A 26,487-nucleotide genomic window follows, 5' to 3' on the forward strand; every position below is an offset into this window, starting at 1 on the left:
TTACGCTTTATTGTTGGGTCATGTCTTGTTCTTCCTTGGAATGAAAGGTAGGAAGACAATAATTGTTTTCTCTTTACGCTTTATTGTTGGGTCATGTCTTGTTCCTCCTTGGAATCAAAGCTAGGAGGACAATAATTGTTTTCTCTTTACGCTTTATTGTTGGGTCAGATCTTGTTAATCCTTGGACTCGAAGCTAGGAGGACAATAATTGTTTTCTCTTTACGCTTTATTGTTGAGTCATATCTTATTCCTCCTTGGAATCGAAGCTAGAAGGACAATAATCGTTTTCTCTTTAAACTTTATTGTTGGGTCATGTCTTGTTCCTCCTTGGAATCAAAGCTAGGAGGACAATAATTGTTTTCTCTTTACGCTTTATTGTTGGGTCATGTCTTGTTCCTCCTTGGAATGAAAGGTAGGAAGACAATAATTGTTTTCTCTTTACGCTTTACTGTTGGGTCATGTCTTGTTCCTCCTTGGAATGAAAGGTAGAAAGATAATAATTGTTTTCTCTTTACGCTTTATTGTTGGATCATGTCTTGTTCCTCCTTGGAATGAAAGGTAGGAAGACAATAATTGTTTTCTCTTTACGCTTTATTGTTGGGTCATGTCTTGTTCTTCCTTGGAATGAAAGGTAGGAAGACAATAATTGTTTTCTCTTTACGCTTTATTGTTGGGTCATGTCTTGTTCCTCCTTGGAATGAAAGGTAGGAAGACAATAATTGTTTTCTCTTTACGCTTTATTGTTGGGTCATGTCTTGTTCTTCCTTGGAATCAAAGCTAGGACAATAATTGTTTTCTCTTTAAACTTTATTGTTGGGTCATGTCTTGTTCTTCCTTGGAATCAAAGCTAGGAGGACAATAATCGTTTTCTCTTTAAACTTTATTGTTGAGTCATGTCTTCTTCCTTCTTGGAATCAAAGATAGGAGGACAATCATTGTTTTCTCTTTAAACTTTATTGTTGAGTCATGTCTTCTTCCTTCTTGGAATCAAAGGTAGGAGGACAATAATTGTTTTCTCTTTACGCTTTATTGTTGGGTTATGTCTTGTTCTTCCTTGGAATCAAAGCTAGGACAATCATTGTTTTCTCTTTAAACTTTATTGTTGAGTCATGTCTTCTTCCTTCTTGGAATCAAAGATAGGAGGACAATCATTGTTTTCTCTTTAAACTTTATTGTTGGGTCATGTTTTGTTTCTCCTTGGAATCAAAGCTAGGAGGACTATCGTAGCGGATGATGTGGTGGTCATCATGTTACGTCGAAATAAGATTTGTTCTAATTAATAAGCCACTGAAGCTGTCTTCCCTCCTCAAAGTTTCTATGCGAATGTGGGACAAAGCTATCGCGAGGAATCGAACATGGAACTACTGAGTTAGTATTCAATTCCTCTACCTGTCGGATGTACGGGTTTGCTTTTATGTAATCAGCAATCACCTTACTGCACATTGTACGCCTAAACATCAATCCGCTCTGATTGGGACCAGGGCAGGGAGTGGAGGGCCGCGCCGCATGCACAATGCAGGCAGGACAGGAAGTGGGCCTGTCACTCAGTGGGACGCTGCGCGCAGTCGACGCCGAGCCAGCCGCTACTCCGCTCCGAGTCCGGCAGTAGGAGCGCAGGAGCCAGCCCGAGAGGGTGCACACCACCGGCACACAGGCACGCGTCGCCCGCGCCCGCCAGACAACTTGAGCACTTGACCCATTTTCGCAAGGGCAGCAGCGGCCGTTCCTTGACCGGTAATGCCCAAGGTGACTTCGGCGGCAAGTTTTGGGCGGCCGCCAACGAGATCTCTGGCAGATTTCTCTTGCGTGATTAGTGGGCACAGAGTGAGTCCGTGAGGCGGAGGTGGACGATCGCGCGTCTTGGAGATAACAGTGATTGTGCGGGAGAAAACAGGAAGTACGTCCAAGCACTCAGGAAGTCGGGGTGATACGAGCAAAGTGTTTCGAGTGTTCCTAGTGTTTTCACCTCATTGTGATATTAATCGTGGCTTATTTTGTCGTTCAAAGTTTGAGAGGCCTACTTGCGACAGATTTTAAGTGAGATATTTTATATCTTAGGAGTTCCGATAAATGGAAAAGCTTGTCATAAAGTCGTAAACAGCTCAAATATTTGTAAATATTTCAAGTAAATTTCAGGAGGAGACTGGGATTTGAACAAAGTGGCATTCTTGTAAGTCATAAATCTTCAGTGAGTGAATCAAATCGATTCTGTGCGTCTTGCTTGAGTTAGCATTCGCATTATATCTTGGGGATAGTACCGGAAACGGAAGCTTGAAGGTCCGATTCCTTCCTCTCGCGTAATCAGATAAGTTGTTGATGGTGACACATCGTCTGGGGTAGAGGAATGTTTGGTGCTCGCATATTAGTGCCCGGCTTAAGGACTTGGCCACGTAAGACTGTCCCACTCAGCTGAGTCAGATCGCTTTGTGGTTAGCAATTCCAAAGAATCTGACGGGAAGCGGAGTGTCTAGCCATCTGTGGTGCACAATATGTGAGCAGTGAGTGAGGCAACCACCGACATGGAAGATGACGAGGAGGCCGCCAAGAAGCAGAGTGTGGTAGATCTGGAGGAGCTCTACGTCTGGCTCCAGCAATTCGAAGACCCCACCATCGGTAAGGTCCAACGTTCTCCTGCAATTTCTCCCCTCAGACTTGGTGATATTGATTCCTCATAACCTTACTACGTGCGTTCACATACTTGTAGGCCTATTACGTTGAACTCTGTTTGTGCATTTGTAGGCATATGCCAAGCTCAGGATGTATTTCATTTTATTTCGGTTTCATTTAAAAGACATCAATTCTTATCTTCAACGACAATTTTTTGAAGTTCTGTTTTGTAACACATGGATGGAGGAATGTGGAAAGTTTCCTTCATTTAATGGGGCTTGAAGTATTCCAATTGGATAATTACTATATTATTTCTTTTTTACTTTCTCATGCTAAGTACAAAGGGAAAGTATTGTGTTGCTGCAGAAAATCGACATAATCTAGAAAGCGTCACTCGTAAATTTACCAGTAAACTTTAAGTGCGCAGAGAAGCAAACCTAAGAACCTAACCCAATTACAATGCCATTATTAGGTTAGTTTAAGTTTGGTTTCTCTCTTTCCTATAGTTAAATTAGACTGGTAAATAAATTTGGGAGAGACGTTTGCTAGGAAACTCGAATTCTAGATTTTCACTGAAATTCATGTTTTCAGCATCCCTTATATTGAAAAAGTGTATTTGGACAGTCCATCTGTCTTTCTAGCTGTCCGTGTTCAATGACTTTTACAAAGCTATCGGACAGTTTTTTTATACATATTCAGTATTTTTTTTATTTTAGTAGGTTATTTTACGACGCTTTATCAACACCTTAGGTTATTTAGCGTCTGAATGAGGTGAAGGTGATAATGCCGGTGAAATGAGTCCGGAGTCCAGCACCGAAAGTTACCCAGCATTTGCTCATATTGGATTGAGGGAAAACCCCTGAAAAAACCTCAACCAGGTAACTTGCCCCGACCGGGAATCGAACACGGGCCACCTGGTTTTGCGGCCAGACGCTCTAACCGTTACTCCACAGATGTGGACCATATTCAGTATCTAAGAGTAATTTTGTCACGAAATAATGAAAATGACTTAAAATAATTTTAGTAAAATATTAATGTATCGGTACTTAAATATTTCAAACTAAAACATAGTGGCGATACAATTAAATGTAAAGCTAACAATTTTCTTCGTGCTGTATCGTATAACGTAGAAAAAGATTCTAAATGAGACTATAGAGTCGGTATGAGAGAAAATATATTTTGCTGATAGGCATTAAATAATATTATATACCTACATATGTATAAATATAACTAATGGCGGGTACTTGACTGTTCGTCATGCACCCATATGAAACCAGTTCTGTAGACCAATTTACTGACAGAGTCGTTGTCCAGGGTGTGTCATAGGAGGCTGGTCTACGCTACATCCGCGACATTTGTTGGGATGTCACAGGGGAACCGGTGCTTCCGGAAAAAACCTCTGTATTACCTGGACCACGGCTTGCTTAACTTACTTACTTACTTACTGGCTTTTAAGGAACCCGGAGGTTCATTGCCGCCCTCACATAAGCCTGCCATTGGTCCCTATCCTGAGCCAGATTAATCCAGTCCCTACCATCATATCCCACCTCCCTCAAATCCATTTTAATATTATCTTCCCATCTACGTCTCGGCCTCCCCAAAGGTCTTTTCCCCTTAACACAAGTTATAAATCGGAGGTGCGCCGGGATTCGAATTCGAGGTCCACAGGACTCTTAAGTTCAGAGCGCTAGCCACTAGATCGCCATGGCGACACACACACGCCTATATATAATTTCTGCTTCGAATTTCATGAAAGTGTAACGTCTTTTGCCACAGAAAGATACAGGAGGTTGACGAAGAGCGCCTTAATTTTCAAGACTTATTCTAGCTGTAAACCTATTTCTTACCCTTGAATGTACCACTGAAGCAAGGTGTAAGGTATTTTTACAATTACTATTTCTTAAACAGCAATTCTTGTAAATATGAAAAAATAGAGCGTATAGAAATGACTAGAATGTAAGCCTATGTGTACATTTCATATAAGTTAGTGCAAAATTAATAATTAGTTACATATCATTAGTACATGAGGAGATTCATTGTGTGTCTGAAGATGATTCTCATAGAAGAGTCGATATAATTGCCATCAATAGAAGAACCCGGAGAGCGATTTGCTTTGAACGAGACACGAATCAAGCACTGCAGATGAATGATGAAAAGCGAGCTAAATATGTACCTTGTCTTCCATACCTCAGTGAAAAATATGGCATTTCGCTTTACAACTGGGATGTTGCAGGCTTACTATTTGGAGCGAGGGGTTGTTTACCAAAATTTACATGTAATATCCTTTAAAATTCCATTTTATGAGGTTCAGAAGATTGTAATGGAAATTCTGAAGGCCTCTCTTCAAATTTTACACTATCATCTATATGTTAACACGTAAATTTTTGTTTTAATGTACAAATCGAATCAGTAATTTGCTCGTTTCATTTCCCTTTATCTTTATATTTTGTTAATTCCGGATCCCAGTGGTCAACCTCACTTGAGGACGGATGATTTGAAATCTTAGTAGTAAACAGTAAAATTTATATTTAAAGTAGATTATGATATGTTTTTGAAATTATGAATATTTATTTTATGTGAATTTATGCAAAATATGGCGTGCGTATACAAAGTCTCTCCACAGTAAAGCGAGTGGAGCGAGCGAGTAGCAGGCACTCTCAACTACAATTAAATCAGTAGCACAGAGCGTATTCCGAATCTCACCGGTGAGCAATCCGATGGCATCACGGCGTTCCGAATTCCACCGATGACGTCATTGATGATCCACCGGTGTCACACCGGTGCCATCAGCTTGCAGAGGTGGTGGCAGTCTCCATCAGCCGCCATCAGTGAATCTGATTGGTTCTTGTATATAGGGCGGGAATTAGCAGACGAATGACATCGTGCACTGTTGTGTCATGGCGGTGTGTTCTGCTTTAGTTCTGCTGCATTGTTTGTAATGAGCACAACGTAAAAGCAATATGTTAATGACTTATGAGCGAACATATCAACGGACCAGTTATTACTACCGGTTTAAGAAATAAGTTGTTTATGATCTCTTTTCTTTGAACGAGATGGCAGTACGGAAATTTCGCAAAATTTTGCTAGCGTAGTACAGACAACAACTTATACAGTCGCCATGACAGCCATCGATCCTTCCACCAGTTTTGTTCCTTATTTCGCTGCAACGTGACGTCATTGATGCCACCGGACCGGTGAGATTCGGAATACGCTGACAGACTCCCTCCCGCTTTGAAACAGAAGTGTACTCATTCGATCATTCGCTGAATGACCACAGTTTATAAATTATTGGTATCGGATTTGCAAAGAACTAAAATTAACTCATTTAAAAGCATTATATATTTTTTAACTATGAATTGGTATATTCCAGATGGCTGAATGACTACAGTTTATAAATTATTGGTATCGGATTTGCAAAGAACTAAAATTAACTCATTTAAAAGCATTATATATTTTTTAACTATGAATTGGTATATTCCAGATGGCAGTATCACATAATTGAGGTTCCTATATAATCCGTAAAATACCGGAACGTCCCGTTGTTCGCTGATATGTTCCGCTTTCCCGAAAGAGGTCTTCGGGACATGCTTTTCGTCGGTTTTTGAAAATAGTGACTGATAAAACAAAACTGGAAACATCAACTGCTGTTTGATTATAAATTCATTATCAGTATAGGCCTATGCTCCTCTTGTAAAAATACAAATGTTGAAAGATTGTTCTCCCACATAACTAACTATGAACTGATTAGAAAAACAAGTTGCATATAAAGACAATAAAATCAATGCTTATTGTGAAATCATTTTTCAGTTAGAATTGTGTTGTATTTCATGAATCAATGCTTCAAAACTAACAGTTGTTACTACAAATTCATTCTTCCGAAAAGTATTGTTCGGCTGACTTCGATTTCCAGTGTATTTTCAGGTGAACCTATTTTGTGTAAGGAGCACATTCAGAATAGGCCCTACATTTTGTTCAATTTATTCTTTAAATATTCTATTTTCAATAACAGTATTTAATTTTATTTAATTATACTGTTTTAATCCGTTTAAAATCAAATGGATAAGCGCGATGGAAAATAATACAGTACACCAAAGCTAATTCTTTAAATCAGCGCTGATTGTCTCGTGTTTTATTCTGTTGTTTCTGAGAACCCTCTACGCACGCGAGTGTGTTTTTTTAATGGAAAACAGACATTTGTTTTTATTTGGTTAACATTAAGCAATTAAATATAATACATTACAAATAACAATAAAAAAACTGAATTTTTTTAAGAAATAATTTTTCATTCGTCTTCACAACACGTACCGTTTCCTTGTGTTACATCATTGAATTAACCATTATGTACACAACAGAAAAGACTCAGTCTTGACACAGCGTGACAACCATGTCGTGCTTGCAGTCTTGCCTGAGTCATTGTTGCATGTCCGTTGTCAATTTTATTTCCTTTGCTATCTGAAGTTACGGCCCAGCGTCGGCGTCGTATTGACACGGATGTCAGGAGTTTCCAGGTGTTTATTCAGGGTCTTTTGAATGAATAACAAATTCCGAACTTGACAAAAGGTAAAACTTTAAAAACTAACAGGCAAACATTCTGATGGGGGCAGATAAAAAAGTTAAATTTTGTTCTTTCACCATGTTAATAATGCCACAAGAATTGCTTATACAAATTTTGGCCACTCGTCCACATTTACAAGGGACGTAAAAAAATTAATTCGCCAGGGGCCGTTAACAGAAAGAAAACATAATTTCATTAGAAAAATTTATTGAAACAGACACAGCAATTGTTGAGCTGTTTTTCAACATATTCCCCATCGGAACAGAGGTATTTGTCATTTCATGGAATAGACAGAGAGGTGCTGACGGCTGTCAAACGCTGGTTCCAATACCAGGCGGCTGACTTCTACGGCACAAGGATACAAAAATTGATCCCATGGTATGACGAGTGCCTCATGGGGGATATGTTGACAAATAGCGCAACCATTGCTGTATTTGTTTCAATAAATCTTTTCATGCAATTGTGATTTTTTTCTGTAAACGACCCCAGGGAAAATCACTTTCTGGACGGCCTCTTAATTGCTGTCAAGTGGCCAAAATGTGATAAGTAGGGCTAGGATTTTGATGACCTATAAATCATGAAAAAATGTCCTAAAACAATGCATTTATGAACTAAAAATCTTTCAAAAATGCCCTTAAAGTGCCCTAAAAATTGATCTTACATAATTGGCTTAGTAGGAATATTAATATTTAGATTAGTCATTAAATTAAATTCTAGTACCAACATTCAAGTTTATTTAATTTTATATAATTTTTCTAAGTAGTACACTGTTATATTACCTGATGTAGTTCCATGTAGTCCACCACAAGGCCACTCTTATCCGAAACTGGCATCAATAGAGGAGTCTATATTGAAGGGGCGGTTGGACTGATCCATTACATGGGGGTGTTCTACGTTAAAATGACAATATTTGTTTAGAAAAACGATTAAAATAATATATAAAATAATAGCTATTAACTGAAAAAATATGTAGAGAAAACATCAAAGGATAAAACGAATAATTAAAATTTGTTTGAAGAAACGTTTCGATTATCCAACTAAATTAATTTATTCTGAATTTAATGTATTTAATATCGAACAAATTTATAAGTATACGCTGTTCAAATTTTATCATAAAAATCGTAATAAGTTTGTATTACAGACACACAATTATGACACAAGACGAAATATTAATTCAACATTAGTAGAACCTAAGGGTGCTATTCATAGACATTTCGCTAGCCCGGGCTACGAGCGTGCTAAACAGGATTCATATCATATCATATTGCTGACACTGGTTTATGAATACGAAAAACCTTAGTTCGCTGATCATCCAACGAAAGCCCGCGCTAAGAATGTCTATGAATACGGCCCTAAATGTCTCACATCTGCTGGTCTAAAGCATAGCATAAATTTTGGGCCTTGGTTGTACAATGCTTTAACTAAATTACACCCAGAACTTCTAACATGTAACCCACTAACATATAACAAGAAAATTAGAAACGTGTTAATATCTTCAATTTGATTAAACAAATTTATATCCTATGTGTATGAATTAATCATCCTATATTATATTTGTATTCTATAATTTTCAAATATATATTAGTCCTACTTTTCACGTGCGATATTATTCTTCTCTAGTGTTAATATTATATAATATAATTCCATTGCCGCTGTAATTATATTTTAGTTCCTATTTTATTTTACTTATTTATTTTTATTATGAGTATTATTATTATTATTATTATTATTATTATTATTATTATTATTATTATTATTATTATTATTATTATTTTAATATTATATCTGAACTACGACCGAGCACGAGCGCTGCTCATTCGGTCTCAAATTTTGTTAATACTACTGTATCTTCTTTTTATATTGCTTGTATTATTTTATTTGTATTTCTCTTTGTTTGTTTTGTAATTATATTTCTTTATTCTGTATATTTGAATTTAAATAAATAAATAAATAAATATAAATATTTTACATTAATAATGGAGTTTTATGGCCAAAATTAAATGAAAATACTCCAAAAATGACCGAATAAAACAAAAAATGCTCTTATGAGATGTAAGAGGTACAAAATGCAAAAAAATGCTCTAACAAATATGTTTTAAAACACTCAGTTTATCACATAACATATAAATACTAAAGCAGCAATGTTTCTGGCTTACTAGAAAAAAGATGCAATTTCATCAGAATCCTAGCCCTAATGATAAGCATGTCTTTTGACATTATTAACATGGTGAAAGAAAAAAATTTAACTTTATCTGCCCCATCAGAATGTTTGCTTGTAAGAAGGAGAATTTGAAGAAAGGAAAAGAAAATGGAAAAGGAGAAAAGTACGAAAAAATTAAAGAGAAAAGAAAGAAGAAAAAATGAAGTGGAGTAGAAGAAAACGAGCGTGATGAGATCTGTAAATTTACGGAATACTAATTAATCCTTTACTGCTTTATTAAGAATTGTTATTAACTGTTTCGGAGATATATCTCTGACCTGGATTGTATTGGGCGATTGTGATTAGTACAGTAAATTCATTTCTTGCTAGAAATTATATATATTTAATATAGGACAATTATTATATTATGGAAGAATAGCCAGCAATCTCATCTATTAATGAAATCGGTCTTGGACGACATGAAATTATTACGGTGAGCGATCTTGTGTATCCCTCCGGAGTCGGTTGCAGTGATTAATGACATCGCGGCAGGAATCTGGAAGCTCTCATCCCAGGGCGCTTAAAGGATTTGAATTGATCATTTTCGTGTTGTAAAATAAGTGCCATGAAACCAACCACCTCAGAAGAGCGTGATGGCAGCTTGAGGGTCAGTCGTCAGCCAGTCGATATAAATGCTAGTCGGATTTAGCGTGACAGATGTCTTATTAAGTATTGTGGACTTTGTACCTTTTGGTTTAAAATTTTCGGAAATATTCAACATTATTTTTTTCCTCCATTACTGTATCTTATACAATAATGAAAATTGGTATGTGTAAAACACTGTCCTTCTACTACTGGGTGATCAGTTCAAAATGTGTCATGGCTCGCTGTATGTCGTCATGTGGCTATCCGATGAGCCTAGAGAATTCAATCTTCCTACACTTCCGCAAAGGCGTATTACCTAAATGCGAGAGAAGTTGCCTAGCAAGTACGGCGTTCATTCTGAAGATTACTTACCGATACGTACTGTAACGCCAATAGTGGCAAGAATGTGAACTGTTTGGAAACACGTACTGAAGTGAGTTTTTTTTTCTTACTGTCGGGATATGGGGGAGAGGGTTAAGACGATTACTTACGTATTTGTTGACATTAACTTCGACGGTCAATATGGACACGGAGCATTTGATTTGTGTTGTGGAATGTTACCGTACGCAACCGATGATAACAAATAACCTGCGTACGACTTGCCGGCGCAAAACACAGTTCGAAAGAGGTTATGGTAGCAGACCGTACAGACCGCCATCTGTTGCTACGACGTTCAAGTTATACCGTACACGTTCTCAAGTTCAGATTGAAGAACGTCTTAAATAATAGGCAACTTCTCTAACATATAAGCTGAAACTCGCTTCAAATCGGTGACCCAACAACAGTGACGTCATGGCACACTTTGAAATGAACACCCAGTATATGAAAAAAATTTACGACTTAAAAAATACATTTTTTTTTTTTAAATTCGAAATGATTGGAGTTTGCTGTGCAGTAATGAAGCGTTTCCCTCATAACTCATAAACTTGTTAACTTTTTCATGTTCTCTCTCTTTTATTTTATTGCCGAAACTGATGTTTACAATATCATACTCTTTCAACTACAGTCTTTAATAAATAATATTTTCTTTTTATTTTTGTGTTAGAAGAAAATACTGATATTTGATAACTTTTAAATGAACTTATTTTTTATCAATGTGTCAAAGGTAGAGAAGTGATCTTGCTCTTGCGTCATATTGTAGATATGACATGCATAAATACACACAAAAAATTTCATCACAGAATGTTGGATAGTTTTTGAGTTATGCGGGAAACACTTCATCACTACACAGTGAACTAAATTTTGAGAAAAAAATGTGAATATTTTTTTTTAAATAGTTTTTATTTTTTATTTTATTACGACGCTGTATCAACATCTAGGTTATTTAGCGTCTGAATGAAATGAAGGTGATAATGCCGGTGAAATGAGTCCGGGGACCAGCACCGAAAATTACCCAGCATTTGCTCGTATTGGGTTGAGGGAAAACCCAGGAAAACACCTTAACCAGGCAACTTGCCCCGACCGGGATTCGAACGCGAGCCAGCTGGTTTCGCGGCCAGACGCGCTGACCGTTACTCCATAGGTGTGGACTTTTAAATCGTAAAAATATTTTTTTCATATAGCAGAAGGACAGTGTTTTATACATACTAATTTTCATTATTGTACAAGATACAGTAATGGAGGGAAAAAATGTTGACTATTTCAAAAATTTTACTGCTGTAAGCTGTACCTAATCCCTTGAATAAATGGACTAAGTACTGTTCCAAACCTCTTGGTTTAAAATATTTCAACCAATGAAACTTTAAAAGCACAATGCGTGTGTTACTAATGTATCCATTGTTAAATCAATGAGAGCGTAACATGAGTTCATGGTTAGGTTAGTACGTGAGTAGGAACCAGTCAAGTTCGAGACGTAGTGGAGGTTAATTAATATTATTGGTAGAATCTGTGCCTGAGGAGGCGAGAAATCAGTGCTTGTCTTGGTAAACGCGGGTTAATAGTTGAATTAGCGTGTGAATAAAGAGGCAATGAAGTGCGAGAATGACAGACATTCGTTAGCCGTAAAGAGATAGAGTAAACGAGTGAGCAATGCAATGTGTTCTTTGTAGTTGTGAGTGAATACTTGAGCGAGCGACTGAGCAATCGAGTGTGACACTTGTTAAAAGTGAGGAACCAGTGCTTGAGTGAGCGAGTCATTACGTTGCAACCTTGTGAAAGCGAATAAATGGTTAACCCTCCTGCTACGAAGGGGGTTAATAGGATTACCCCACTGATGATATTTGATTATTATTTCCATTTTTGTCCTTGTTTATTTTTTGAATCCCTTGTATTTGTCTGTTATATGTCTACTAACATTTTGAGATAGGAATAACATAAAAAAATGCCCACATTTGTGGAGTAACGGTAAGCGCGTCTGGCCGCGAAACCAGGTGGCCCGGGTTCGATTCCCGTTCGGGGCAAGTTACCTGGTTGAGCTTTTTCCGGGGTTTTCCCTCAACCCAATACGAGCAAATGCTAGGTAACTTTCGCTGCTGGATCCCGGACTCATTTCACCGGCATTATAACCTTCATCTCATTCAGACGCTAAATAACCTAAGAAGTTGATAAAGCGTCGTAAAATAAACTACTAAAAACATGAGTAATAATTCATCTACTTTAAGAAGTAATTCTCTTTATTCATGTGGGGTATTCTTGTTACCCCACTTGGTAGTCTGTGCCATGAAAATTCCAGGATATCAAATTAAATATGCAGCTTAATTTTCTTCATTTATGAATAGGGGACGAATGTCGATGACCTAAAAATCTACTTAAAATGATCATTAAAATGCCCTTAAACTAATGAAAAAAATTACGTGAAATTAAAAGAAAATGACATTTAAATATTGAGTGTTCGCGTAGGCTTCCGCGGCTGGTGTACATGGTGTGTGGATAAGCTTCAGGGCTTCTACCGCGTTGCCTTGGTGTTATTGGCTGACGTTTCGACCGCTGTGTTGTGGTCATCTTCAGAGCAGTTGTTGGATAAGGATAAGTTGTTCCTTATCCAACAACTGCTCTGAAGATGACCACAACACAGCGGTCGAAACGTCAGCCAATGACACCAAGACAACGCGGTAGAAGCCCTGAAGCTTATCCACACACCACATTTAAATATTATTCACCGTACTCGCACCACAACTTCTAAACAAATTGTCACCTTGTTTCAATGATTGCCCCGCAAATCTCGGAGGGAGGAGGCAACTTTCTGGAATTTGGCTAAGATAAAGGAAAGGAACATGCAACAGAATGAAGGTTTTAAGGGAAAACTATAGATTTTAATGAGGTTTTACAATGTGTTTCAATCAGGGGTGGTCCATGTCAGTGCCTTCATTCTCCGTCTCCTTCCGCTTTTAATTTTTGTTACCAGATCTTCCAGATGAGGGAGTGTGAATGACAAAACAAATTGTGGGCGCAGCGTCCATTCTTGCAATCTTTGTGTTAAAAATACTGTCTACTACAGTAGACATCCCTTCCGAACCATGTTGAGGACACAACGTAGGCTACTGTCTAGGACATATGACATCATACCATTTCGTAAAAGAAAATGCCACTAAAGTCGTTTGCGAGCATAGGTATACAAAGCAGAGATGACCAGCCGGATGTACTATTACTCTGCGCAATACTAATGACCATGTACCTTCCGGTTCCGAAAGTACTCTCTGTTCGCAAGACCGGTTGGCAAGTGGAAGGATGACCAGTTAAAAAAAGTTTGGGACCCTTATAAACCTTTTTGAACAATCTGAGTAATAGCCACCAGCGTGGCTCAGTCAGTTAAGGCGCTTGCGTGCCGGTCTGAAGTTGCGCTCGGGCGCAGGTTCGATCCCCGCTTGAGCTGATTACTTGGTTGGGTTTTTTCCGAGGTTTTCCCCAACCGTAAGGTGAATGCCAGGTAATCTATGGCGAATCCTCGACCTCATCTCGCCAAATACCACCTCGCTATCACCAATCTTATCGATGCTAAATAACCTCGTAGTTGATACAGCGTCGTTAAATAACCGATTAAAAAAATTGTGTAATATCTGTGGATTAAAAATTGACAAGTGAAATTTGACTCGTCTCAACACTGCTCATTGGCGATTGTAACTACAGAAGATAGATTGACCACAGTGCAGAAAGAATTCAACCCCCATCCATCGATGGATTACAAACAAAAATCTAAGCTGTAGGAAATACGTGTGACGTCAAAGGAAGAGATGGAGAAACCGGAACAGGCATCAGACTCATATATGAAAAGTGGTGGTGACGATTCTCGCATTCAACTGCAAAAATAGTAACCACCAGAGGTCTGCATCGGACGTTTTCGCTCGAGCGCCAAGTAGTTCATAGCATAATCCGATAGGTAGCGCACATGCATGATGGGTAAAATTGTCGCGAGCGATAAATCCTCGAACGGTATAAGCCGAGCGTTAGGCATTCGTTCTTGTTACAGTGATGAACTGTGTAGTAAATCATAAATGTTTAGCATTTCAAAATTTTGCAGTGTTTAACTAACCTGTCCATAGTATAAGTACAAAACTTGCTTTAAAATGTACCGGTAATATAAATGTTTTAGGTAAATGTTTTTTTTTTCCATACAGGAGTGATTTTGTTTTTGCCACATCTGATAGATGTTATTGGATGTAAATGTAATTATTATAAACGGAGAACACAATCACGATAGTGCAAGAACCGCATCAAGTTTTCTAGGAATAATAATAATCTCTAATAATTAGTGTATCAATCTTTGCGTTTGTAACAGTTGTGCAGCATGATTATTCGTTTTATTATATTTTCTGTGACGTTATCTCTGTACTAATATTGTTATTAATCTACTGCTATATCAATAATATTTTGTAAAACGTTTCTACATTGTCGCAGTATACAGGCGGAACACTATGTATGGACCTATCAAATTATATATGTGGTAAATCACATATTGAATTATTATTAATTTGCAATAATAACTGTAAATCGAAGTTTTTCATACCATTTTATTTATAACTTCATGTTCCTGTTTTGGTACTTTCCATTAACGTTTGTCATAAACCCAGAAAATACCGTGTAGGCAAAACATATGTGTATCTTATCTATCGCCTTCCATACAAGATAAGACATGTCGGTGAGATGACCTTGTACTGTGCTTCTATTTATTACGAGCGTATCGCGACCGATCTTATCTCGCTCGAGGGTGCGACATTCGACCGTGTTCAAGCTTGCAATTTAACTCCAATGCAGCACTCTGGTAACCATTAACCACTAAACATGAAGGACGACTCACCGAGAAGAAGTGTCATCTTCTCTAGAGTCTCACTACCATATAATGCGATGGATGCTCGTCCATCTAGGGAGGTGTCGCGCATAGCGACAGCTTGGTCAGCCGGCACCAGCGGATGTGGCTGCTTCCGGTACTGTTCGAGGTTAGAGCCGTTGTTGACGACATTTAAATAACTAAAAGGACACCTGTGAGCCCAGAAATTGTAACCGCACCTGTAACAGCTGTGTCCGATAATGAGTTACAGCATTGTATGTCTGCGGTGTAATGCAAATTGTATCGTTAGGGAGAGGCCTGTATGCTATTAGTGTGTTATTTGTTAGAAATGGGTCAGCCGGAGTCCCTCTCTTTTTCATGAGCTACCCTCATGACATTTTTTAACAACCGTGTACAGTAGAGAAGGCAAGGCCTGTCCTGTGACCTTATCATGTGCCCTGGCTTTATCACCAATGGGTAAGGAGGGGGAAGATAGGTTTCAGTCTGTGATGGTGTTGGTAGAGTCGTATAATATTAACCATAATGAAAAACTCTCTTATGATATCTAATTCTTTCCATTGTCGCACAGCTCACATGCCAGGTCTCGCCTCTTCATCTATAATTAATATTTTATCGACGCTAAAAGCTGAGGCAGGTTTTAAGTTCATTTTCATCACAGGCTACTTACTTACAAATGGCTTTTAAGGAACCCGCAGGTTCATTGCCGCCCTCGCATAAACCCGCCATCGGTCCCTATCCTGTGCAAGATTAATCCAGTCTCTATCATCATATCCTACCTCCCTCAAATCTATTTTAATATTATCCTCCCATCTACGTCTCGGTCTACCTAAAGGCCTTTTTCCCTCCGGTCTCCCATCTAACACTCACTGGATTTAATGTTCCTAATTATGTCAGGTGAAGAATACAATGCGTGAAGTTCTGTGTTGTGTAACTTTCTCCATTCTCCTGTAACTTCATCCCTCTTAGTCCCAAATATTTTTCTAACAACCTTATTCTCAAACACCCTTAATCTCTGTTCCTCTCTCAAAGCGAGAGTCCAAGTTTCACAAGCATACAGAACAACCGGTAATATAACTGTTTTATAAATTCTAACTTTCAGATTTTTTGACAGCAGACTAGATGGCAATAGCTTCTCAACCGAATAATAACAGGCATTTCGCATATTTATTCTGCGTTTAATTTCATTTCGAGTGTCATTACTGGCTGCATTGATATTCAAGATGGACAAAGAGCCAGATTAAAAGGATTCGTACGTCACGCATGAAAAAATCAAGATAAATTTGATATAATGTTCACAGCTCTAGAAATTAATAATTTTGGAATATTTGAAGGTATAAGATTTAACTTTTAGGCACATAGTTCTTTCATTACTCATGTTAATAAGATAATCTTTAAAATAGATTGTTATAATAGTGTTTCTTTAATCACTCTAATTGAAATTAATAATTATGTTTTTTAACGTACTTAAATTCTGAAAGTCTACACTAACTTCAACTTTCCAACATAATTTGTTTTGAAATGTGTGCACTATATGCAAATTTCAAAATATCTTTTTTACGTAGGTAGTATGTAAAGATGAGTAAATAAGAATATATTGCATATGAATTATGACAATTAAGGCTTGGATTTCTGTAACGTAAAATCTCTGGAAATATGCGTTAAAATACCAAAATATGACATAAAATTTGTAAAATATAACTCAGAACAAATTAAATATTGCCCAAAAATTACTTAGAAAACTTTTAATTAACCATTCCACAAAATTGTTTTTGTGAATATTAGCCATAGCGGATTATTCAGCCTATAAAAAAAAATGGAAGGTAAAAAAGAGAGGTGAAAAATGTCCAACGTCTGTCCTCTGCGTGACTATTCTTTTACAGGTATGTTAACAGAGTCACTTCTGTTTATGAATTACTTGACAGCACCGGATTTCAAAGTTCTTAAATGCCACACGTTTAGAGAGAGAAAGTGAGACTGACCAGCAATAATCTGGCCTTAGGGTAGAGTCGGGTAGTATCGGACATCGGGTAATATCAGACAGTGAGTTTCTTTCATCTACCACAAAATGATAGTACCTGATTGACAAGGTTACGTTTCTGTGATGTCGCATAGAGAAACATAACCATGTCATTCAGGTACTACCATATCGTGGTAGATGAAAGAAAGGCACCGTCCGATACTATCCGATGTCCGATACTACCCGACTCTCCCCTATATCTAACATTATAGTCCACACTTATGGAGTAACGGTTAGCGCGTCTGGCTGCGAAACCAGGTGGCCCGAGTTCGATTCCCGGTCGGGGCAAGTTACCTGGTTGAGGCTTTTTCCGGGGTTTTCCCTCAACCCATTATGAACAAATGCTGGGTAACTTTCGGTGCTGGACCCCGGGTTCATTTCACCGGCATTATAACCTTCATCACATTCAGACGCTAAATAACCAAAGATGTTGATAAAGCATCGTAAAATAACTTACTAAAAAATCTAACATTGTATTGTCCCTTCTTTTAACAACTAACTGCTTACGAATCCAGTTATTTTCAAATTTCATTCGACCACAAAATATTTCTGAGGAAAGAAAATCCGAAATGTAAATAATAAAATGCAAATAAAATATGTTGCCATTATTGTCATAAAACATGTGAATAATATTTCAAACACTGTTAAAACTATTGTAATATGACCTAAAATATGATAAAATATTAGTCTATATACTCTTCTATTACCGATAAAACTGTGTGGTCTTGTTCAGAAAAGGTAAAAATGAATTTAGTTTAACTTAAAATAAAAGGAGACCAGAACAAAAGTACATGTCATATAGAAATCCGATCCCTAATGATAATGATTGTTGTTGTTTAGTCAACTGTCCGAAGATAGATCTGCAGCTCACAAGTGATACCAACATGGCACCACTTATGAGGCAACTAAGGGAGGAGATATTTGGGTAGGTTGGTCAGTTCCTTTCACCCTCCATTGGATACATCGCCTACTAGCTATGGGGTAAAGGTTGGTAATATTGTGATAGAGTAATATTGTGATAGTTCTTTTTGAGAATTTATTAGGCCTACAGTTTTTTCTGAGTGAGAGGAAGATCAGGTTTTTGCGTCAACGTATTAAGGGAATGTTCGTGGACAAGTTGTTTCACAAAACCGGTCCTTCTCTCGCTCAGTAAAATTGTAATAAATTCTAAAAAATAACTATCACGATATTTCTCGTTTCATAGTATTGCCAACCTTTACCCTACACATATTACACTAATCAGACTCGAGATGTATACAAACAATTATTCTTCCTCTGACATATCGTCAAGTGAGATGTACTGTCTGATCACAGATGTACAGGAGTGGCAAAAAAAACCGGACCGACCCTTGTAGCTGATTTCAGAGCCTTGTTCACTCCAGAGCACGATAGGCTGGTAACTAAGACTTCGGTCGTTCGAATCCTACCTGGGAAGGAAACTTTTTTTTGTTCCTTATTCAAATTTATTCCCAATACTTTTCGATTGCTGGTAAAATTCATGCTCTGGGAATAATAAGTTAATTAAGTAGTAAAATACCGCTGCAATCGAAAAGTATTGGGAATGAATTTGAATAAGGAATAAAAAAATAGTTTCCTTCCCAGGTAGGATTTGAACCACGAAAGTCTTAGTTACCAGTAACAAAACTCTGATATCAGCTACAAGAGTCGGTCCCGGTTTTTTTTTTTGCTACTACTGTATATATCAGCTAGAACCTTAATCGGAGGTGTGATAATCTAAAACATACCTCATTGTTATTTAAAACGTTCTGTCATTCCTTTTGACCTCTTCATTATGTTCATGGACATAATACATCAAATGGAGAACATGAAGTTTTTTATAGTGAACATAATCTTACCATTAATGATTTAATTAATTTATATTAAGTAAGAGCGAACTTGCTTACATAATGCGGCAGTGTTGGAATTAAAAAGATCTGGTTCATTATTTCATTTGCAGATTTACGAAATTACAAAAGAGAACAGACCACTGTGATTTCGATTGTGAATGAATGCAGTTGTAGGGATGTGCGCTCGTTACAACATGCACAGTAATTCGGTTGTTAGCTAATGCTGCTTGTACATACGCCCGCTTTATGGTTCGTGCAGCTTTGTTCACCAGTACATGTATATAAATTTAATTTTTGTAGTTTGTTGGACTACATAGTTTGGTGGCCGATATAAACTTTCCACAGCATTTGCTATAATAATGTTCATGGTTAACTTCAGCAATTTGCATCAGTCCTTTTGTGTTTATTGGGTTTGTTTTTGGTTTATCTGTATTGCTCTTTTATTTCACGTGTTAGTGATATTAAGTATTATTGGTTAGATTCCGTCGAGTTAGCTCTGTGGTAGCGTTTCTGCCTCCAGACTAGTCGGCCCGGGTTCGATTCCCGGCGGGGTCAGAAATTTTCTTGTAAAATTTCTACCTCGGGACAAGAACATATGGCGGTGCACAACTTCTAGTCACTAAATTGTGCACCAATATGCCTGGGTTAAATCTCAAATCTCTCCATAGTGCATATGAAGGTAAGGCAATGTCACTGTTGATAGTGATTCGTCCGTCGGATGAGGACATTAAACGTGGTAGCACCCCTTGGTGCTATTCGACAGGAGTAGGCTACATGCCGACACCGAGTTTCCCCTTTTCCCTTCCACACCATCATCATCTTCACCGATTCCTCTCACTACACTTACACCAACACTTAACAACATTTTCGTCCGGTTTCGTCAACCTTTGTTAAATTATAACAATGTGTTATTCCATTTTAACTGTAAACTTAACAATTGAAGCATTTCTTCAACGTCTGTTAGTACTAAGAGGCTGGTAAAACCCATGTTAATTTAACTGCCCAATTTCATGCTATTAAATCATTTAACTCACTGTTAGCATAGAAGTATTCAATATGTCTGGTTCGTTAGACGTTGAACTTTTATATCTTGATTATTTAGAAAATGATATCTATGAATACCTAAACAGAGCAGATGATTTCACTGATTTGACAGAATAGAAGTTCATACAACGGTATAGGCCATTTTCGCCAAGACTCACTTTTCGCTGTCTACTTAGATCCGTTTGTTTGTTTATTCTCAATAATTGGATTATACTGCGAAATTATTTCCAGCAGAAGACTTCTCTCGAACGAAGAGAAAGTAGTTCCACGATTTCTTTTTGTGCCAGTGTTTTCTATTTCACAACAGCAATACCAATACGCCGCTCCATGTTACTGTGATACAGAAGCGTAAATCAAACCTGACGGAATAGAAAGACTTCTATCCTCTCTGAATCAAACAACGGAAACAAGCGAGAATCGCAATTGTCAGAGTTCAGAAAACAGAACTGAGCCTATACTTGGTTATAGATTATGGTTAAACTCTAGAATCTCTGGTCCTAATAGAGAGTTAACAAACAGAATGTTAAAATGTGAAATGTAAAGTTGAAGAAACGCAATATTTTTAACAGCAATGTATACTTTTAACTTACAGGTAATTAACGCTATGTTAGATGCATTTTAACAAAGGTTGAAAAAACCAGGACTTTGACTGTTATCTCTCTCCCAACGTTGAATAAGATAGATAGATAGATAGATAGATAGATAGATAGATAGATAGATAGACAGACAGACAGACAGACAGACAGACAGACAGACAGACAGACAGAACTTTATTGTCGAAGCCATAATATATGCATAGACATGGTCAAATATATACAATTACAATTTAATTTAAAATAAGTCAAATATAAAAAAACATTATTCATTCCGAGGGCCCATGCGTGCATCCTCAAGATTGTAGGGACATAATTTTATTAATTTCGTTTTTATATAATTCCTAAATTGAGAGAATTTTTTTGTATATTTGATGTCATCAGGCAAACTACTGTAGATTTTGATACCAAAGACCATATAGGTTCTACTAGTGTTTGTAAGATGGTGTGCTGGAATAGTTAAACTATTTTTGTTACGAGTATCGTAGATATAGAAGTTACAATTTTGGTGAAAATCAGACAGATTTTTATAAATTAGTTGTAAAACATTAAAAATATATAAACCATAAACAGTAAGAATATTATATTGTAAAAAATGTTGCCTACAAGAGGTCCTACTGTCAACGCCCGCTATGCATCTGACAATACGCTTTTGAGCAATAAATATATCATTCGGCATGGTTCCAGATCCCCAAGAAACAAATACCATATGAAAGCCTTGACTCAACGTGTGCGAAATAATACGACATTAATATATCGTGATTTATTATCGTCCTCAAAATTCTGATTTGATAACAAATGCTATTGAGTTTCGAAATTAAACTTGTGCTATGGGGTTTCCGAGACCCAAGAGTTATTCCGACTCTGAATCACATACTACAAACATGGATAGTTGCTGAGTTTTGAGACGAAAGTCTCGTTATAGTGTCATAGTTGTTTCGTTTTAACTGAGATTAATTCATTCCGGCTTCTGGCTAGCTGTGGACACGTGCTCATTTGCGGACAGAGGCATCAGTAAAACCTGACGGACGCTCTCGCAGGCTGCGAGTTGCAGATTCCTCGTCCTCCAGTTAATTAAATGGAAGTGGCAGAAAGGCGAGGGGAGACCAAGTCAGAGAACTACTGTGATAACGACTGGCAGCGGCCTGTACGGGGTTGCAAATCCAATTAAATATCATCACAAACAATTCCTATTTTTAAACGTAGGTAGACCTAATACCGACAAGAAGTTGTATGTTTCTGGATGTATGCATTTTATTTTCGGTACCTAGGCTGTTATATTGCCTGTTATCTTCAGTTTCTTCTTAGAAATGTGCGACGATACAAATTCGAACGCGTCTCCATTTCTTAAAAAAAAGGGTTAAGTGAAAAATTATTAGAGGAATATATTGTTTTCTTTTATGGCACACCACTTGTGCGAAGAAACAAAGAAATTGCGTATTCTTGTGTTATGCCTTCCGATTAATTGAAGAAAATGCAGAAATATATTATAGTATTTGTAAGTACTAAAGTATACACTTTTTAATATAAAACTATAAACATTCATTCTTAAGCTTAGCTACAAGGCACTCAATATCATTCTTACTCTTTGAAGTCTAAATATGCAGTAAGTATTTGGAATCGCTTGAAAATTATTATCGGCTTGGAATTTGTCATCTATCTTGTGTGTATGAGTGAGTTGCTAGAGTCGACGGCAATTCGGAAGGCGGTAGTCTGCTAGCGTTTGCGTCGAGAGAGACAGATAAAGCAATATTGCCACATCGTACTTCACGCGCACGTGCAATACAAATAGCGCAGGAGAGAATTTAAATTATCAAAAGACAATAATGGACCTTAGCCGTTGATTACTGTAAGCATGACACCAAACAAACCCTCTTTCCTACACCAACAATATTCTTTGCACGGTTCTCAATCCCACACCACATGCTTCTGCAGTCTTTTTTCCGCGTTGACAACGTTGCAGCCAACATCAAGATGGCTGGCAGCATTCTGCTCGTCAACGTTTTTAAAATAATTATACACCTTAAACACTATTTCCCGCGCCTGCCTGTGCAGTACTTGTCTTTTTACAGTATCTTCTTTCATGTATTTATCTTACACACACACACACACACACACACACACACACACACACACACACACTAATTACTTATTCAATGTATTGAAACACTCACACGTGAACAAACAAACTTGGGAAGTACTTGTTATAGACTGATTCTGATTGGTTCTACTGTACAAGCTTGTGACGTCACATACCAGAAATGCTATGGCGCATATAGCAACTGACCGCCTTCCGAAATGCCATCTAGTCTAGTTTCGTTGAATGTTTTCAGCCATTTTGAGCTCTATTTCTAGTCAAACGCTATGTCACCGTGAAAACTTGCTCAACTTGAATCTTACCAATCATGCCAAGTTCTCTAGTTTATTCATTATTAAAGTGCCACTTGCCAAATCTTCATGATTTAAGTCTCTGAGAAGAGTATGATGAGGCCTGTTTATTTATTTATTTATTTATTTATTTATTTATTTATTTATTTATTTATTTATTTATTTACTCTGGCGGAGTTAAGGCCATCAGGCCTTCTCTTCCATACCACCGGAAATGCAATACAACCACAAGAAAAATTATACATCATGATACAATTAACCTAATGTAATAACGTGTGAAAATGAATATGACATAAAAAAAACAACTGAACATACAAGTAAAGGTAAAAGGTATCCCCGTCACACGCCATGAAGGAACTTGGGGGACATGGAGATAAAGCACCATGCTTTCCATCACCTCGGTACTAGAATGAGGCGGTGTGGTCGGCACCACGCTCTGACCGCCTTTTACCCCCGGAAAAGACCTGGTACTCAATTTTATAGGAGGCTGAGTGAACTTCGGGGCCGTTCTGGAAGTCTGGCAACGAGAAAAATCCCGTCACCACTTGGGATCGAACCCCGGACCTTCCAGTTCGTAGCCAGCTGCTCTACCAACTGAGTGAAAATAATAAAAATGGTGTAACATATTAAATGATGCAATAAAAGTAAAAACATATACTATAACACATACACAAAATACTAGTGACACTCAGCGTCATTATTATTAACCAAGGGACAATAAGCTGTCCTAGTATCCTGGCACAAAGCCAACGGAAAGGGTTAATGTAACAGAAATTATTGTCAAAATACTAAAGATAAAAACTGCGGTATAAATCTAGCAATTTCTCAGAAACGGATCTCGTGAGGTAAAGTATACTTTTCTAGTTTACTTTTAAACTGTGACAGTGTCCGGCAATCTCTGACGTCACTAGGTAACGAATTCCAGAGGCGAGGCAATGATACAGTGTAAGAGTATGAGTATAGGGAGTTTTGTGACGAGGAATAGAAAGAAGAAATTGATGCTGATTTCATGAAGTAGTGAGGAACTGAAAGCTTGAAGACAAGTAATTTGGAGAAGAGTTATGTAAAATTTTGTATAGAAGTGAAAGAGCGTGTATGATTCTTCGTTCCTTTAGACGAGCCCACGAAACCAGCTTAAGAGACTGTGCATGTATGGTCAAATTTCCGAATATTACAGACGAATATTGTACATACATTTAGAACACGTTGCAATCTTTCATTTCAGTTAAAACTTTAATAATAATAATAATAATAATAATAATAATAATAATAATAATAATTATTATTATAATTATTATTATTATTATTATTATTATTATTGTTATTATTTATTTATTTGATTACATACATACATACATATCACAGATATCACCGTCCTTCGTTAGTCTTTCGTGGCTCCGACTTAAAGAACGTAGAACTTTACACTCCTTGTCATTGCTCTTTCGAATTCTGCACACTTCAACACGAAATTACCTTTCGTCTCGTTTCTCTTATCTATACTCTAACCACGACGTAAATACCAGATCACTTATCTGTGGCGCGTTAAGTATACCTCTTCATAGAACATCTCGTTATTCATCATCTTTTACAGTATCCACCTCGCGACAATGGAATTCCCTGTCACAAAGTATTAGGGGCTGCAAGACAATAAACACTTTTAAAAACAGCTTAAAAGATAGCCTTCTTAGCATTTCACTGCAATCATACTGATTTAAACTATCACTGTCTACATTGTTACTCCTTCCTTTAGACATGCATCCTGATAGTGCTGTATTTTCAAAATTGTCTCATAATAATCTCTTTCTATTATCTAACATTATTTGAAATATATTAACATTCTATGTATTTTAGCTTAATTCTGCTACATAGTATGTATTTCAGTGTTTAATTAATAGTTCATAGTATTTTGTTGTTTAATTCGTAAATAACTCTTGTATACATGTAGGTCTTATCTAAATCAAATTGTTGAATTCTTTGTAAGTTGATACATATGTATGTACACTTTTTGCTGGTTGAGTGGAAGAGAAGGCCTTACGGCCTTAATTCTGCCAGCTAAAATAAATCATTATTATATTGCATGCATGCATGCATGCATGCATACATACACACACACAACACACTGACATACGGAAAATATGTGGATACGTTTATTATTAGGAATTACACAGTGCGAAAGTATCCATTGGATATTGTAAAATATATATATATATATATTTAAGTAGGTTATTTTACGATGCTGTATCAACATCTTAGCTTATTTAGCGTCTGAATGAGATGAAGATGATAATTCCGGTGAAATGAGTCCGGAGTCCAGCACCAAAAGTTACCCAACATTTGCTCAGATTGGGTTGAGGAAAACCCCGGACAAAACCTCAACCAGGTAACTTGCCCCGACCAGGATTCGAACCCGGGCTACCTGGTTTCGCGGCCAGACGCGCTAACCGTTACTACACAGGTGTGGACTTGTAAAATATTATAAGTGGTAAATACTCAGTGCATTAGATACATACTCTTCAAGTCTTCACACACTATTCACTTTGAGTTTTTCTTCGCGGAACAGAAAATAACTACAACTTAGTTGAGCAAGAGGCTGCATACTTATTGATCGAGGCGGAAGTCATTACATGAAGTAGCAATAAATTCTTCACCAAAGTACCCCACCTCTAGTAACTGTTGAAAATGCAAATAACCTACTCCCGATTGCAATCCAGGAGAGATAGCTTTATCCTACTAGCTTTAGGTCTCCGAACTCGGAAAATTTATTGTATGTTTGAGTATGCAAACGCATACACAAACTCTAATATCCTTACAGTAAACTTTTCGATCAAGAGAAGAGATTTGCATAAGCACCGTACTTTAGTGCATGCATCAGAGCTGGATTTTAAAGTATTGCTTACTTTTTTACATCGTCGTTGAATTACCTTTGGCTAGTGCACAGGTTGATAATGCCGTCTTACTCATTCTGTGAGTCTTATTTCATTGCTAAATTGGTATACTGTATATAAATTCTAAATTATAGATATCAGCTCAAAGAATTTGAGTGACCACAAGGTTCCTGAATACAATAAACATGTACAATATAATGTGATGTGATACATTAGAGAAAAAAGAAAGTTAATTGTGTAAGGCAAATATAAGTGGATTAATTGAAATACAGATGATGATGTAATATTTGAAGAGAATCTTTGATAATATTTATAATGACAAACGTTACATAATGAAAAGGAATGTGAAGTTCCTTAAGATAATTCCATGTGAATTTGGAAATATAACCTCTACTGCAAAACAGCAAACCAATGATAGACCATTGTTTAAGAGGGACGTTGTATTTTTGAGAAAGATAAGACAGACAAGGTTCATATATGGACTTCTTCTCAATATCAACTTCGGTGGCCTGATTTAGGTTTCTTTCGAAACGGATAGTAGG

General features: G+C 37.1%; 1 protein-coding gene across 15 annotated transcripts in view; it reads left to right on the forward strand.

Annotated features, from left to right (window-relative positions):
- DIP2 (disco-interacting protein 2) overlaps positions 1 to 26,487 on the forward strand; it is a 686,249-nt gene that overhangs the window by 232,434 nt on the left and 427,328 nt on the right. For 2 of the 15 annotated variants that reach the window (XM_069833629.1, XM_069833639.1), the window contains exon 1: positions 1,596 to 2,613. The exons of the other annotated variants lie outside the window; for them this stretch is intronic. In XM_069833629.1, the coding sequence (XP_069689730.1) occupies positions 2,520 to 2,613 (94 nt within the window). In that variant the 5' untranslated portion in view covers positions 1,596 to 2,519. Of the gene's footprint in view, positions 1 to 1,595; positions 2,614 to 26,487 lie in introns of those variants that run through there. 15 annotated transcript variants of the gene reach the window in all.

Source organism: Periplaneta americana, chromosome 1 (assembly GCF_040183065.1).
Source record: "Periplaneta americana isolate PAMFEO1 chromosome 1, P.americana_PAMFEO1_priV1, whole genome shotgun sequence".
Classification (NCBI taxonomy): domain Eukaryota; kingdom Metazoa; phylum Arthropoda; class Insecta; order Blattodea; family Blattidae; genus Periplaneta; species Periplaneta americana.